Source organism: Condylostylus longicornis, unplaced genomic scaffold (genome assembly GCF_029603195.1).
Source record: "Condylostylus longicornis isolate FDR11 unplaced genomic scaffold, ASM2960319v2 ptg000137l, whole genome shotgun sequence".
Classification (NCBI taxonomy): domain Eukaryota; kingdom Metazoa; phylum Arthropoda; class Insecta; order Diptera; family Dolichopodidae; genus Condylostylus; species Condylostylus longicornis.
The window spans coordinates 1,609,207-1,625,629 of NW_026578105.1; the positions used below are offsets into that span (position 1 = coordinate 1,609,207).

Below are 16,423 nucleotides of genomic sequence, written 5' to 3' on the forward strand. Positions count from 1 at the left end.
ATTGAAAATTTTTTAAAATTTTGCACGACCCTCTACCTTGTCAAAAAATTGAAAATTTTTTAAAATTTTGCACGACCCCCTACCTTGTCAAAAAATTGAAAATTTTTTAAAATTTTGCACGACCCCCTACCTTGGCCAAAATTTGAAAATTTTTTAAAATTTTGCACGACCCCCTACCTTGTCAAAAAATTGAAAATTTTTAAAATTTTGCACGACCCCCTACCTTGTCAAAAAATTGAAATTTTTTAAAATTTTGCACGACCCCCTACCTTGTCAAAAAATTGAAAATTTTTAAAATTTTGCACGACCCCCTACCTTGTCAAAAAATTGAAAATTTTTTAAAATTTTGCACGACCCCCTACCTTGTCAAAAAATTGAAAATTTTTAAAATTTTGCACGACCCCCTACCTTGTCAAAAAATTGAAAATTTTTTAAAATTTTGCACGACCCCCTACCTTGTCAAAAAATTGAAAATTTTTTAAAATTTTGCACGACCCCCTACCTTGTCAAAAAATTGAAAATTTTTTAAAATTTTGCACGACCCCCTACCTTGTCAAAAAATTGAAAATTTTTTAAAATTTTGCACGACCCCCTACCTTGTCAAAAAATTGAAAATTTTTTAAAATTTTGCACGACCCCCTACCTTGGCCAAAATTTGAAAATTTTTTAAAATTTTGCACGACCCCCTACCTTGTCAAAAAATTGAAAATTTTTAAAATTTTGCACGACCCACTACATTGTCAAAAAATTGAAATTTTTTAAAATTTTGCACGACCCCCTACCTCGTCAAAAAATTGAAAATTTTTTAAAATTTTGCACGACCCCCTACCTTGTCAAAAAATTGAAAATTTTTTAAAATTTTGCACGACCCCCTACCTTGTCAAAAAATTGAAAATTTTTAAAATTTTGCACGACCCCCTACCTTGTCAAAAAATTAAAATTTTTTAAAATTTTGCACGACCCCCTACCTTGTCAAAAAATTGAAAATTTTTTAAAATTTTGCACGACCCCCTACCTTGTCAAAAAATTGAAAATTTTTTAAAATTTTGCACGACCCCCTACCTTGTCAAAAAATTGAAAATTTTTAAAATTTTGCACGACCCCCTATCTTGTCAAAAAATTGAAAATTTTTAAAATTTTGCACGACCCCCTACCTTGTCAAAAAATTGAAATTTTTTAAAATTTTGCACGACCCCCTACCTTGTCAAAAAATTGAAAATTTTTTAAAATTTTGCACGACCCCCTACCTTGTCAAAAAATTGAAAATTTTTAAAATTTTGCACGACCCACTACATTGTCAAAAAATTGAAATTTTTTAAAATTTTGCACGACCCCCTACCTCGTCAAAAAATTGAAAATTTTTTAAAATTTTGCACGACCCCCTACCTTGTCAAAAAATTGAAAATTTTTTAAAATTTTGCACGACCCCCTACCTTGTCAAAAAATTGAAAATTTTTAAAATTTTGCACGACCCCCTACCTTGTCAAAAAATTGAAATTTTTTAAAATTTTGCACGACCCCCTACCTTGTCAAAAAATTGAAAATTTTTAAAATTTTGCACGACCCCCTACCTTATCAAAAAATTGAAATTTTTTGAAATTTTGCACGACCCCCTACCTTGTCAAAACATTGAAAATTTTTAAAATTTTGCACGACCCCCTACCTTGTCAAAAAATTGAAATTTTTTAAAATTTTGCACGACCCCCTACCTTGTCAAAAAATTGAAAATTTTTTAAAATTTTGCACGACCCCCTACCTTGTCAAAAAATTGAAATTATTTAAAATTTTGCACGACCCCCTACCTTGTCAAAAAATTGAAAATTTTTAAAATTTTGCACGACCCCCTACCTTGTCAAAAAATTGAAAATTTTTTAAAATTTTGCACGACCCCCTACCTTGTCAAAAAATTGAAAATTTTTAAAATTTTGCACGACCCCTACCTTGTCAAAAAATTAAAATTTTTTAAAATTTTGCACGACCCCCTACCTTGTCAAAAAATTGAAAATTTTTTAAAATTTTGCACGACCCCCTACCTTGTCAAAAAATTAAAATTTTTTAAAATTTTGCACGACCCCCTACCTTGTCAAAAAATTGAAAATTTTTTAAAATTTTGCACGACCCCCTACCTTGTCAAAAAATTGAAAATTTTTTAAAATTTTGCACGACCCTCTACCTTGTCAAAAAATTGAAAATTTTTTAAAATTTTGCACGACCCCCTACCTTGTCAAAAAATTGAAAATTTTTTAAAATTTTGCACGACCCCCTACCTTGGCCAAAATTTGAAAATTTTTTAAAATTTTGCACGACCCCCTACCTTGTCAAAAAATTGAAAATTTTTAAAATTTTGCACGACCCCCTACCTTGTCAAAAAATTGAAATTTTTTAAAATTTTGCACGACCCCCTACCTTGTCAAAAAATTGAAAATTTTTAAAATTTTGCACGACCCCCTACCTTATCAAAAAATTGAAATTTTTTGAAATTTTGCACGACCCCCTACCTTGTCAAAACATTGAAAATTTTTAAAATTTTGCACGACCCCCTACCTTGTCAAAAAATTGAAATTTTTTAAAATTTTGCACGACCCCCTACCTTGTCAAAAAATTGAAAATTTTTTAAAATTTTGCACGACCCCCTACCTTGTCAAAAAATTGAAATTATTTAAAATTTTGCACGACCCCCTACCTTGTCAAAAAATTGAAAATTTTTAAAATTTTGCACGACCCCCTACCTTGTCAAAAAATTGAAAATTTTTTAAAATTTTGCACGACCCCCTACCTTGTCAAAAAATTGAAAATTTTTAAAATTTTGCACGACCCCTACCTTGTCAAAAAATTAAAATTTTTTAAAATTTTGCACGACCCCCTACCTTGTCAAAAAATTGAAAATTTTTTAAAATTTTGCACGACCCCCTACCTTGTCAAAAAATTAAAATTTTTTAAAATTTTGCACGACCCCCTACCTTGTCAAAAAATTGAAAATTTTTTAAAATTTTGCACGACCCCCTACCTTGTCAAAAAATTGAAAATTTTTAAAATTTTGCACGACCCCTACCTTGTCAAAAAATTAAAATTTTTTAAAATTTTGCACGACCCCCTACCTTGTCAAAAAATTGAAAATTTTTTAAAATTTTGCACGACCCTCTACCTTGTCAAAAAATTGAAAATTTTTTAAAATTTTGCACGACCCCCTACCTTGTCAAAAAATTGAAAATTTTTTAAAATTTTGCACGACCCCCTACCTTGGCCAAAATTTGAAAATTTTTTAAAATTTTGCACGACCCCCTACCTTGTCAAAAAATTGAAAATTTTTAAAATTTTGCACGACCCCCTACCTTGTCAAAAAATTGAAATTTTTTAAAATTTTGCACGACCCCCTACCTTGTCAAAAAATTGAAAATTTTTTAAAATTTTGCACGACCCCCTACCTTGTCAAAAAATTGAAAATTTTTAAAATTTTGCACGACCCCCTACCTTGTCAAAAAATTAAAATTTTTTAAAATTTTGCACGACCCCCTACCTTGTCAAAAAATTGAAAATTTTTTAAAATTTTGCACGACCCCCTACCTTGTCAAAAAATTGAAAATTTTTTAAAATTTTGCACGACCCTCTACCTTGTCAAAAAATTGAAAATTTTTTAAAATTTTGCACGACCCCCTACCTTGTCAAAAAATTGAAAATTTTTTAAAATTTTGCACGACCCCCTACCTTGGCCAAAATTTGAAAATTTTTTAAAATTTTGCACGACCCCCTACCTTGTCAAAAAATTGAAAATTTTTAAAATTTTGCACGACCCCCTACCTTGTCAAAAAATTGAAATTTTTTAAAATTTTGCACGACCCCCTACCTTGTCAAAAAATTGAAAATTTTTTAAAATTTTGCACGACCCCCTACCTTGTCAAAAAATTGAAAATTTTTTAAAATTTTGCACGACCCCCTATCTTGTCAAAAAATTGAAAATTTTTAAAATTTTGCACGACTCCCTACCTTGTCAAAAAATTGAAATTTTTTAAAATTTTGCACGACCCCCTACCTTGTCAAAAAATTGAAAATTTTTTAAAATTTTGCACGACCCCCTACCTTGTCAAAAAATTGAAAATTTTTAAAATTTTGCACGACCCACTACATTGTCAAAAAATTGAAATTTTTTAAAATTTTGCACGACCCCCTACCTCGTCAAAAAATTGAAAATTTTTTAAAATTTTGCACGACCCCCTACCTTGTCAAAAAATTGAAAATTTTTTAAAATTTTGCACGACCCCCTACCTTGTCAAAAAATTGAAAATTTTTAAAATTTTGCACGACCCCCTACCTTGTCAAAAAATTGAAATTTTTTAAAATTTTGCACGACCCCCTACCTTGTCAAAAAATTGAAAATTTTTAAAATTTTGCACGACCCCCTACCTTATCAAAAAATTGAAATTTTTTGAAATTTTGCACGACCCCCTACCTTGTCAAAACATTGAAAATTTTTTAAAATTTTGCACGACCCCCTACCTTGTCAAAAAATTGAAAATTTTTTAAAATTTTGCACGACCCCCTACCTTGTCAAAAAATTGAAATTTTTTAAAATTTTGCACGACCCCCTACCTTGTCAAAAAATTGAAAATTTTTAAAATTTTGCACGACCCCCTACCTTGTCAAAAAATTGAAAATTTTTTAAAATTTTGCACGACCCCCTACCTTGTCAAAAAATTGAAATTTTTTAAAATTTTGCACGACCCCCTACCTTGTCAAAAAATTGAAATTTTTTAAAATTTTGCACGACCCCCTACCTTGTCAAAAAATTGAAAATTTTTAAAATTTTGCACGACCCCCTACATTGTCAAAAAATTGAAATTTTTTAAAATTTTGCACGACCCCCTACCTCGTCAAAAAATTGAAAATTTTTTAAAATTTTGCACGACCCCCTACCTTGTCAAAAAATTGAAAATTTTTAAAATTTTGCACGACCCCCTACCTTGTCAAAAAATTGAAATTTTTTAAAATTTTGCACGACCCCCTACCTTGTCAAAAAATTGAAAATTTTTAAAATTTTGCACGACCCCCTACCTTGTCAAAAAATTGAAAATTTTTTAAAATTTTGCACGACCCCCTACCTTGTCAAAAAATTGAAATTTTTTAAAATTTTGCACGACCCCCTACCTTGTCAAAAAATTGAAATTTTTTAAAATTTTGCACGACCCCCTACCTTGTCAAAAAATTGAAAATTTTTAAAATTTTGCACGACCCCCTACCTTGTCAAAAAATTGAAATTTTTTAAAATTTTGCACGACCCCCTACCTTGTCAAAAAATTGAAAATTTTTTAAAATTTTGCACGACCCCCTACCTTGTCAAAAAATTGAAAATTTTTAAAATTTTGCACGACCCCCTACCTTGTCAAAAAATTGAAATTTTTTAAAATTTTGCACGACCCCCTACCTTGTCAAAAAATTGAAATTTTTTAAAATTTTGCACGACCCCCTACCTTGTCAAAAAATTGAAAATTTTTAAAATTTTGCACGACCCCCTACCTTGTCAAAAAATTGAAAATTTTTTAAAATTTTGCACGACCTCCTCTTGTCAAAAAATTGAAATTTTTTAAAATTTTGCACGACCCCCTACCTTGTCAAAAAATTGAAATTTTTTAAAATTTTGCACGACCCCCTACCTTGTCAAAAAATTGAAATTTTTTAAAATTTTGCACGACCCCCTACCTTGTCAAAAAATTGAAAATTTTTTAAAATTTTGCACGACCCCCTACCTTGTCAAAAAATTGAAAATTTTTAAAATTTTGCACGACCCCCTACCTTGTCAAAAAATTGAAATTTTTTAAAATTTTGCACGACCCCCTACCTTGTCAAAAAATTGAAATTTTTTAAAATTTTGCACGACCCCCTACCTTGTCAAAAAATTGAAATTTTTTAAAATTTTGCACGACCCCCTACCTTGTCAAAAAATTGAAAATTTTTAAAATTTTGCACGACCCCCTACCTTGTCAAAAAATTGAAAATTTTTTAAAATTTTGCACGACCTCCTCTTGTCAAAAAATTGAAATTTTTTAAAATTTTGCACGACCCCCCTACCTTGTCAAAAAATTGAAAATTTTTTAAAATTTTGCACGACCCCCTACCTTGTCAAAAAATTGAAAATTTTTAAAATTTTGCACGACCCCCTACCTTGTCAAAAAATTGAAATTTTTTAAAATTTTGCACGACCCCCTACCTTGTCAAAAAATTGAAAATTTTTAAAATTTTGCACGACCCCCTACCTTGTCAAAAAATTGAAATTTTTTAAAATTTTGCACGACCCCCTACCTTGTCAAAAAATTGAAATTTTTTAAAATTTTGCACGACCCCCTACCTTGTCAAAAAATTGAAAATTTTTTAAAATTTTGCACGACCCCCTACTTTGTCAAAAAATTGAAAATTTTTAAAATTTTGCACGACCCCCTACCTTGTCAAAAAATTTAAAATTTTTTAAAATTTTGCACGACCCCCTACCTTGTCAAAAAATTGAAATTTTTTAAAATTTTGCACGACCCCCTACCTTGTCAAAAAATTGAAATTTTTTAAAATTTTGCACGACCCCCTACCTTGTCAAAAAATTGAAAATTTTTAAAATTTTGCACGACCCCCTACCTTGTCAAAAAATTGAAAATTTTTTAAAATTTTGCACGACCCCCTACTTTGTCAAAAAATTGAAAATTTTTAAAATTTTGCACGACCCCCTACCTTGTCAAAAAATTTAAAATTTTTTAAAATTTTGCACGACCCCCTACCTTGTCAAAAAATTGAAAATTTTTTAAAATTTTGCACGACCCCCTACCTTGTCAAAAAATTGAAAATTTTTAAAATTTTGCACGACCCCCTACCTTGTCAAAAAATTAAAATTTTTTAAAATTTTGCACGACCCCCTACCTTGTCAAAAAATTGAAAATTTTTTAAAATTTTGCACGACCCCCTACCTTGTCAAAAAATTGAAAATTTTTAAAATTTTGCACGACCCCCTACCTTGTCAAAAAATTGAAAATTTTTTAAAATTTTGCACGACCCCCTACCTTGTCAAAAAATTGAAAATTTTTAAAATTTTGCACGACCCCCTACCTTGTCAAAAAATTGAAAATTTTTTAAAATTTTGCACGACCCCCTACCTTGGCCAAAATTTGAAAATTTTTTAAAATTTTGCACGACCCCCTACCTTGTCAAAAAATTGAAAATTTTTAAAATTTTGCACGACCCCCTACCTTGTCAAAAAATTGAAATTTTTTAAAATTTTGCACGACCCCCTACCTTGTCAAAAAATTGAAAATTTTTTAAAATTTTGCACGACCCCCTACCTTGTCAAAAAATTGAAATTTTTTAAAATTTTGCACGACCCCCTACCTTGTCAAAAAATTGAAATTTTTTAAAATTTTGCACGACCCCCTACCTTGTCAAAAAATTGAAATTTTTTAAAATTTTACACGACCGCCTACCTTGTCAAAAAATTGAAAATTTTTTAAAATTTTGCACGACCCCCTACCTTGCCAAAAAATTGAAAATTTTTAAAATTTTGCACGACCCCCTACCTTGTCAAAAAATTGAAAATTTTTTAAAATTTTGCACGACCCCCTACCTTGTCAAAAAATTGAAATTTTTTAAAATTTTGCACGACCCCCTACCTTGTCAAAAAATTGAAATTTTTTAAAATTTTGCACGACCCCCTACCTTGTCAAAAAATTGAAATTTTTTAAAATTTTGCACGACCCCCTACCTTGTCAAAAAAATTGAAAATTTTTAAAATTTTGCACGACCCCCTACCTTGTCAAAAAATTGAAATTTTTTAAAATTTTGCACGACCCCCTACCTTGTCAAAAAAATTGAAAATTTTTAAAATTTTGCACGACCCCTACCTTGTCAAAAAATTGAAATTTTTTAAAATTTTGCACGACCCCCTACCTTGTCAAAAAATTGAAAATTTTTAAAATTTTGCACGACCCCCTACCTTGTCAAAAAATTGAAATTTTTTAAAATTTTGCACGACCCCCTACCTTGTCAAAAAAATTGAAAATTTTTAAAATTTTGCACGACCCCTACCTTGTCAAAAAATTGAAATTTTTTAAAATTTTGCACGACCCCCTACCTTGTCAAAAAATTGAAAATTTTTAAAATTTTGCACGACCCCCTACCTTGTCAAAAAATTGAAAATTTTTTAAAATTTTGCACGACCCCCTACCTTGCCAAAAAATTGAAAATTTTTAAAATTTTGCACGACCCCCTACCTTGTCAAAAAATTGAAAATTTTTTAAAATTTTGCACGACCCCCTACCTTGTCAAAAAATTGAAAATTTTTAAAATTTTACACGACCCCCTACCTTGTCAAAAAATTGAAAATTTTTTAAAATTTTGCACGACCCCCTACCTTGCCAAAAAATTGAAAATTTTTAAAATTTTGCACGACCCCCTACCTTGTCAAAAAATTGAAAATTTTTTAAAATTTTGCACGACCCCCTACCTTGTCAAAAAATTGAAATTTTTTAAAATTTTGCACGACCCCCTACCTTGTCAAAAAATTGAAAATTTTTAAAATTTTACACGACCCCCTACCTTGTCAAAAAATTGAAAATTTTTTAAAATTTTGCACGACCCCCTACCTTGCCAAAAAATTGAAAATTTTTAAAATTTTGCACGACCCCCTACCTTGTCAAAAAATTGAAAATTTTTTAAAATTTTGCACGACCCCCTACCTTGTCAAAAAATTGAAAATTTTTTAAAATTTTGCACGACCCCCTACCTTGTCAAAAAATTGAAAATTTTTAAAATTTTGCACGACCCCCTACCTTGTCAAAAAATTGAAAATTTTTAAAATTTTGCACGACCCCCTACCTTGTCAAAAAATTGAAAATTTTTTAAAATTTTGCACGAGCCCCTACCTTGTCAAAAAATTGAAAATTTTTTAAAATTTTGCACGAGCCCCTACCTTGTGAAAAAATTGAAAATTTTTTAAAATTTTGCACGACCCTCTAAAAAAAGGTTTTTCTTTTCTCAGTAACAATATTAAGGGATAATTTCTGTTGTATAGGATCAAGAAAAATGTCATACGTATATAATTTTACAAATATACAAAATTATTATATAAGAGAATGTAGCATATTATATAATAAAATATAAGTTCTTATATGAAATACATCAGAAATTGTGCAAGGTATTAAGCCATCATTTATTTATTTGTTAATTAATTTCTTAAAAATAGTGATTAAAATTATGATTTTATGGATTAAGTATAAACATAATTAAAATCAAAAGTATGACATATGTACGTATAGGTTGATCAATAATGAAAATTTTCATTTACTTTTGATTTAATTTTTTAAATTATAAAATTAAAATGAAAACAAAATTCTTTTTGTTGGTTAGTTGATTTTTGTTTCACTCAAAAAATATTTTGTAAAAATTATCGCGGAAATTTTAGTCATCAAAACGGACATACTATGTACATATACATATATACATATAAATATAGAATTTTATAGATATGTATGTACAAATGTTTGCTACTGAAATTGGAGGACAAAGAGAAAAATTATATTCTATAAACATTAAGTTGGAAAAATTAAGGCACAAAAAAAAAGAAAAACCAAGAAAAAATTTTGTTTTTTTGTCAGCGTTCATGAAAAATATGAAATTTTGTCATTATGATACGAATTATATTGGAAAATTTTATTTTCTTTTGATGTTGGATCAAATTGAAACTTCAGTGAAAGGAATATTAAATTTTTGTTTTTTTTTTAGTTGCTGCTATTATTTGACAGGTTTTGTGGGCCAATATTTTTGTGTTTTTATTTTATTTTTAAATTTTTTTAAATTTATTTTTGAACTAAATTGGAAATTTACGTAAGATTTTTTTTTTTTTGACATTTTATGATTTAATTTGTAGTTGATGAATAAATTTATAATATTATGCTTATAATATTATTTATCTACATATTATGTATGTGTGTTCAATGTATGCATTATGTATGTGTTTATGTGTGAATTACTCTAATTTAAATAAAAAATAATTTTAAAATTTCGGTCCATTCAATATTTTGTGTATTTAAAAAAAATCTGAGTGGAGGAAGTTACTTAATATTATAAAATGTATATATATTTAAAAATTAAACTATTTATTACTGTCGTATTTATTAGCTGGAAAATTTCGAACAATTAAAAAAATTCGTATACTGATTCGTATACTGTCATAATATTCCGAACATGTACTACTGCATTTCATAATTTATATTTGTTCTACCGTATATCGTCGGTTAAAAGGCAGAAAGCACTAAGTGCATTTTTTGAGAATTCGGATTTCATATAGATGAATTAAATCAGAATAATATAATCTTTGTTGTGGCAAAAAATCATGCAAATCCAGATTATAGTTTATAAATCCCGAAATTAAAGAGACCAATTCCATTGCACTAATTGATTAGTTTGACAATTTTACGATCGATCTTTTCAAATTGAATTTACTCAAAACATAGTTTCCTGACTTAATGCTTTCTGCTTCTTAATCGACGATATTATATTTTTGCAATAAATGTTATAAAGTAATGAATAAGAACGCTTTATTAAATATCTAATGTCTAAATGTAAGGCTCCTGTGTATTGAGTACTCATCTGAAAAGAGTTTAGGCTAATTAATAATTCTTATAAATAATATAGAAATTATATTCAATAATATAAATCTTAATATACATTACATACATATATATAAAATACAAAATTAATATTAAATAATTAAGTACCATATTCCCATAATATCTAACTTTAAGTACCAGCAAATTAAAACAATAAATATTAATAACCATTAATATTTAATATACGAGTACTTATAAAAAAAACTAAGATAGCCTAGTCACCCAACTATAATTGAAAATCAAATGACGCAAGAAACTGGGTTACGGTTATCTGCGACATCATGCAGCAGTCCTATATATTCCTCGCAGGGGTGAATCAGAACAAAAATATAAAATTAAATTAACAGTTAATTATATTAAATAATATAGAAAAAATACAATAATAATTTCAAAAGTAATTAAAATATTTTTTTTTTTTTGTCTTTTAATATAGGATTTTGCTGAAACAGCAATGAATGAAGTTTTAGGCTGGTATGGTTATGATAATGTTGATCGTTTAGATTTATCAACAAAAGCTTCAAGACTGATGATAGCATCATTACAAAATAGTAATAATAATCGTAATGAATTATTAAATGGTAGTAAGAATAATAGTATACGAGAAGATAGTACAACACCAGATCATGATAGCTCTAGAGAAGATGATTCAAAAAGTCCTTGTTCAACAAAAACTAATGAAAAAATTGGTAAGATTATTAAAATATAAAAAATATTAAAAATTTATTTATGTAATAACATAAAAGTGAAAATTACTTTTAACATATATATGTAGATTCAATTTCAAATAGTTAAGTAAAAGTTTCAAAGAATAACTTTAAATTCTTATGTCTACAATATAAATATATATATATATATATATACTTGTATAAAGTAATATATGGCTATTAACAACTTAAATGAAAATAAATAATGTTTGTTTATAAATTAAACAATAGCCAATAATTATTATATATATATATGTATGTACATATATTGATGTTCTCTTCCTGTATAATATTATTCATAACATATAATATGTAAAGGAACCTTACAAAATTTCTAATATTTCATAAAACTTCTAATATACTTTTTGATTTGTTTTACAAACTATAAATATAAAAAAAATAAAATTAAATTTTATAGATTTGTACTTATTCATATTATATTTATGTACATATGTATGTGCATATATATAAAAATTTTTGTAGACTAAAATTTGTTAGAAAACTATTTAGTATGAAATATTTATGATGTGTATTATGTAAGTATAGTATACGTGGATTATCAATTTTATTAATTTTGGTAATACTTGAGATAAAATTTCAAGATTGCCAGAATTAACGAAATTAATTAACGAAAGTGTTTTTTTTTTATAAATGTTAATGGAAATTTACCATAACCTTTTTTTAGTTTAGATTTTCTAAGCATTTTTGTAATTGAATGAGAAGAGTTAGAATAAAATCCTATAAAAGTTAGGATATACATACATTCGATTAAACTAAAATATTGCTTAATTTGATTTAAATTTTGGCTACTTTCAATTACACTACTTTGAAATACTCGAATTGCCGGCACATTAATTATACAAACTACAATAAATTTGAACAATTCATTTTCGTCTGCTTAATTTAAACTTTCAATTAGACTATTAATTGTAAACGATTTTTATTATATTTATTTAAATACTTATAATCATTTTTTGTAGTATATGCTAATTTATCAAACTGCATTTATTGGACTTTAAACAAAATTGTTACCCCATATACTATGGGTCATTTAGTAGTTCTCAGTAATACAAAAATAGATTATTTCCCTAAACATATTCTGTAAAATAATAAGAAATTTCTACGAAAAATTCACAACTTACAATACATTATATTTACAAAGGATTCATTTAAAAGGATCAAATAAAATTGATTAAGTTTGAGAATACTTTTTTTTTTTGGCTTTCAGGTTTGTTTTTTTACAATTTTTAATAAATTTTCAATTTTTCTTATTGTTATTAAAAAATTAATAACATTCAAACAAATGTATACAGTTCTCCCCGGTTAATTGAACCGAGAAAAGTTGCACACTTTTTGTATCAATTAAGCGAGTAAATCAATTAAAAAAATCCCGTTTAATTGAACAATTGGTGCAATAAAACGAATTTTTTTAACTGAATCGTTTACGCATGAAAACGAATACTCGCTATTGAAGATCAGGCGCAAAAACGAATTTGATCCTGCTACTGCATAAAATTAATAAAAACAATAGGAAGCATATCCTATTACATATACTTATCAAAATATCCTAGGTAAAAAGCTATATTTAAAATAGGGGATACACTAATGAAATACTAAAACTCAAATTTTTTTTTATTTCAAAATTTAAAAACTTAAATTTTTCTTTATTTTAAATCCATCTAAGTAATGTAACTATGAATTCAAATTCAAAATATTTAAATCATAATATTTTTATATCACATAACATAACAAAAATTAAAAATAAATATTTCATATTACAAAGAAAACAAAATATTTCATACGTTATATCTAATTTTTCAATAAATTTACTATTGCTAGTTTAACAACAACAAATAGAATAATAAAAAATTAAACCTATTTAAAAAAATTTGTAATTTTCGTTTGGTTATGTTTGTAATGATTCTTAATAATAAAGGTTTCCATTTCATCTAAGTTTTCAATAAATTTATTTTGTGGGATAAAAAATTTCCGTACAATGTTTATGCCGTTATCAGGTCAATAAACAGGGGAATTTTTCACAGTTTTTATAAGGTAATACCAAAAAAAGAGATTCATTTAAGCGAGTTGTTCAATTAAACGGGACTCAATTAAACGATGTTATTCATGTATATTTTAATAGGGATTTAAAGTTGCCTTAGTTTTTCGTTCAATAAAAGGGGAAAATCAATTAAGCGTGGTGCATTTAACCGGGGAGAACTGTATATATATATATATATATTTATCTAACTTTTACGCTATGTTAATTTTAATATAACTGTGTATTAGAAATAACCAAACATAATATGTAGGCATATATTATCTAAATACATAATATTAAATTAAAATTATAAATCTTATGTACATATATAAAATTTATAACAGTTCTCCATTTATTTATATGTTTATTTTAGAAATCACATGTGGATGGTGCCATCGTATAGTACCAGATAGTTCACCTGAATTTCTACGAGCTCCAGATGGCCCACGTTATTGTTCAGAAGCCTGTTTTGCTCAATCACGTCGAGCATCATTTAAAAGAGCAAAACAATGTGATTGGTGTCGTCATATTCGACATGCTGTCAGCTATGTTGATTTTCAAGATGGTGCATCACAATTGCAATTTTGTTCCGATAAATGTTTAAATCAATATAAAATGCAAATATTTTGTAAGGAAACTCAGGCTCATTTAGATATGAACCCTCATTTAAAAGAAAAGGGTTGTGATTCAACAAATAGTGCTAATTTAATTACACCAGATTTATGGTTGAAAAATTGTCGAAGTCGTTCAGCATCTCCACAAACGGATGGTGTAGGTATCGGTTGTGGATCTGGTTCTAGATCACCAACACCATCTATAAATAGTGCAATATCAATAACACCAATAACAAATGTAAGTTGTGGAACATCAAATAATTCAAAACTAGAACAGCATAGATTGGGAAGTGTCCCATCGCAGCAACAACAAAATCATAAGCCAATAATATCTGTAGCACCGGTTTCAAAATTAATGTCAAAGCAACATAATGTTCCAAGTGCTAATTCAATAATAGTAACTAATCGGCAATCTCCAAAGCATGCTAGCAGGAAAAAACGTAATATTAGACTTCAAAATCAGAGTAATGTTAATAATAACAACAATAGCATCACTAGTAATAATAATAATAATATTAGCAACAACAATAGTAATAACATTAATAATAGTAATAATAAAAATGGAAATAGCAATAACAAAAATAACAATAATAGTCATAGTTTATTAAGTCCAAATAACGGTTCAAATCTGAACAAATCAAAGATATTATTAAATAGCTTAAGTCAATCAGATCGAATTTCGAAACCGCAAATAGCATCATTTCCAAATGTTCAAGATTTACGTTTGAATGTTCCCCCAATATCACCTATAGATCGGTCACAATCAGCTCAAAGTCATCATTCATCTCAGTCACAACATCAACAACCACAGGTTCCCCAAATACGTGCTAACTTTCCTCCCCACGGATATTTTGCGTCAACTGGGACAAATAATTTTCCGCAGCTTCCTCCTAGATTACCATTTCCTCCACCCGGCACACATCTTGCTCCTCCACCACCACCGCACTTAAGGGCTGGAATGCATCCTTTACCTCATCCATCGTTACAAAATTTAATACAATCATCACCGGAGCTCACTATAAATCCTTTATCAGCTCTTGTTGGTACTGTTCCTCCAGTAACGGTCATGGTGCCGTACCCAATAATTATTCCATTACCAATACCAATCCCTATTCCTCTTCCTATTACAGATTTTATTAAAGCAGCTGCATTGAATTCTAAAGATATTAAACCATCATATTCTCAAAGTAAAACATCGTCTGCTAGATCACAGATAGATCCTAATGTATCTACTATAATAGATACTGATTTAGATGAAGATGAAGATAGGAATTCAAAAAATTTGGATCCATTAGAAATTTCAATAGAAAAATCATACAACGATCATGATTCAAATCGAATTTCTGACTCGGAAACACAATCAGATACAGTATTCTCAAATATAAATACGAAAAATTCAGATGAAAGTTTAATAAGAGATATGGATGAACCATTAGATTTTACCAAAGCTAAAATTGTAAAAACAACTGACTTATCTAAAACGAGATTACAAACTTCAAATAATACACAAAATTTAGATGATATTAATGATAACGATAAAACTGAAACTGTTATACAGCAAATCATCCCGGATGATGAAGATTTATCGACAGAAGATAATGCAAAACAGAAAGTTCCAAAATTTAAAATAACACGTTTACATACTAGACGGAATAATACTAACAACGCTAATAATAGTAATAGTAATAATAACAATAATAATAACGATAATAACAACAATAACAACAACAACAATAGTAACAATAATAATAACCATGATAGTAATGTGTCAGGGTCATCGGACTCAATAAATCAAATTAATATGGCCAATTTATCACAAGCTAAAGAAGAATGTAGCCGTCCATTAAGGAAAAGAAAACGTGTCATTGATTGTGATTATAATGTTCGAAATCCAAAGGATGACGATAACAATGTTAATAGTTCTAGTCCTAAATTGAAAAAATAAAAACAACGGAAAAATTAAAAAAATTAAAATTACAAATAAAAATATTATAGATTATTTCAAAATTTGAAAAAGCAATTAACTTACATTTTTTTTTTTGAATTTTAGTACAAGTTTTCACAATAAAATTTTTGCGACGAATATTCTTAAAAATTTGACATGAAAATTGAACTAGTTTTTGTAATTTTTGTAGATATTTAAAACTTATTTTTAGATTTTATGTAATTAATTTATTTTAAATATTTTTATTTAAAATTGGAAATAAATATATGTACTTAATAAACAAATCATATTATGTAGTCATTTAATATATTTGGCTGTGCACATCATACTTATGTGTGAATATGCAAAATCTTGGATGTTTTTCCAGTTTAAACATATTTTTTTTATAAATCGAAAGCAAAAATTAGATTTAAATATTAGAGTTAGGTAAGATGCATAAATGAAGAAAATCTTCACTAAGTGTAAAACCGGTTGCTTTGTAGCCT

General features: G+C 27.8%; 1 protein-coding gene across 1 annotated transcript in view; it reads left to right on the top strand.

Moving 5' to 3' along the window:
* The window catches only part of LOC129615572 (sine oculis-binding protein homolog A), a 68,640-nt gene extending 52,572 nt beyond the window's left edge, over positions 1 to 16,068 (top strand). Inside the window, exons 3-4 of the mRNA XM_055530828.1 lie at positions 11,071 to 11,323; positions 13,753 to 16,068. Of these exons, the coding sequence (XP_055386803.1) occupies positions 11,071 to 11,323; positions 13,753 to 15,938 (2,439 nt within the window). The 3' untranslated portion in view covers positions 15,939 to 16,068. The remainder of the gene's footprint in view (positions 1 to 11,070; positions 11,324 to 13,752) is intronic.
* The last annotated feature ends 355 nt before the right edge of the window (positions 16,069 to 16,423 follow it).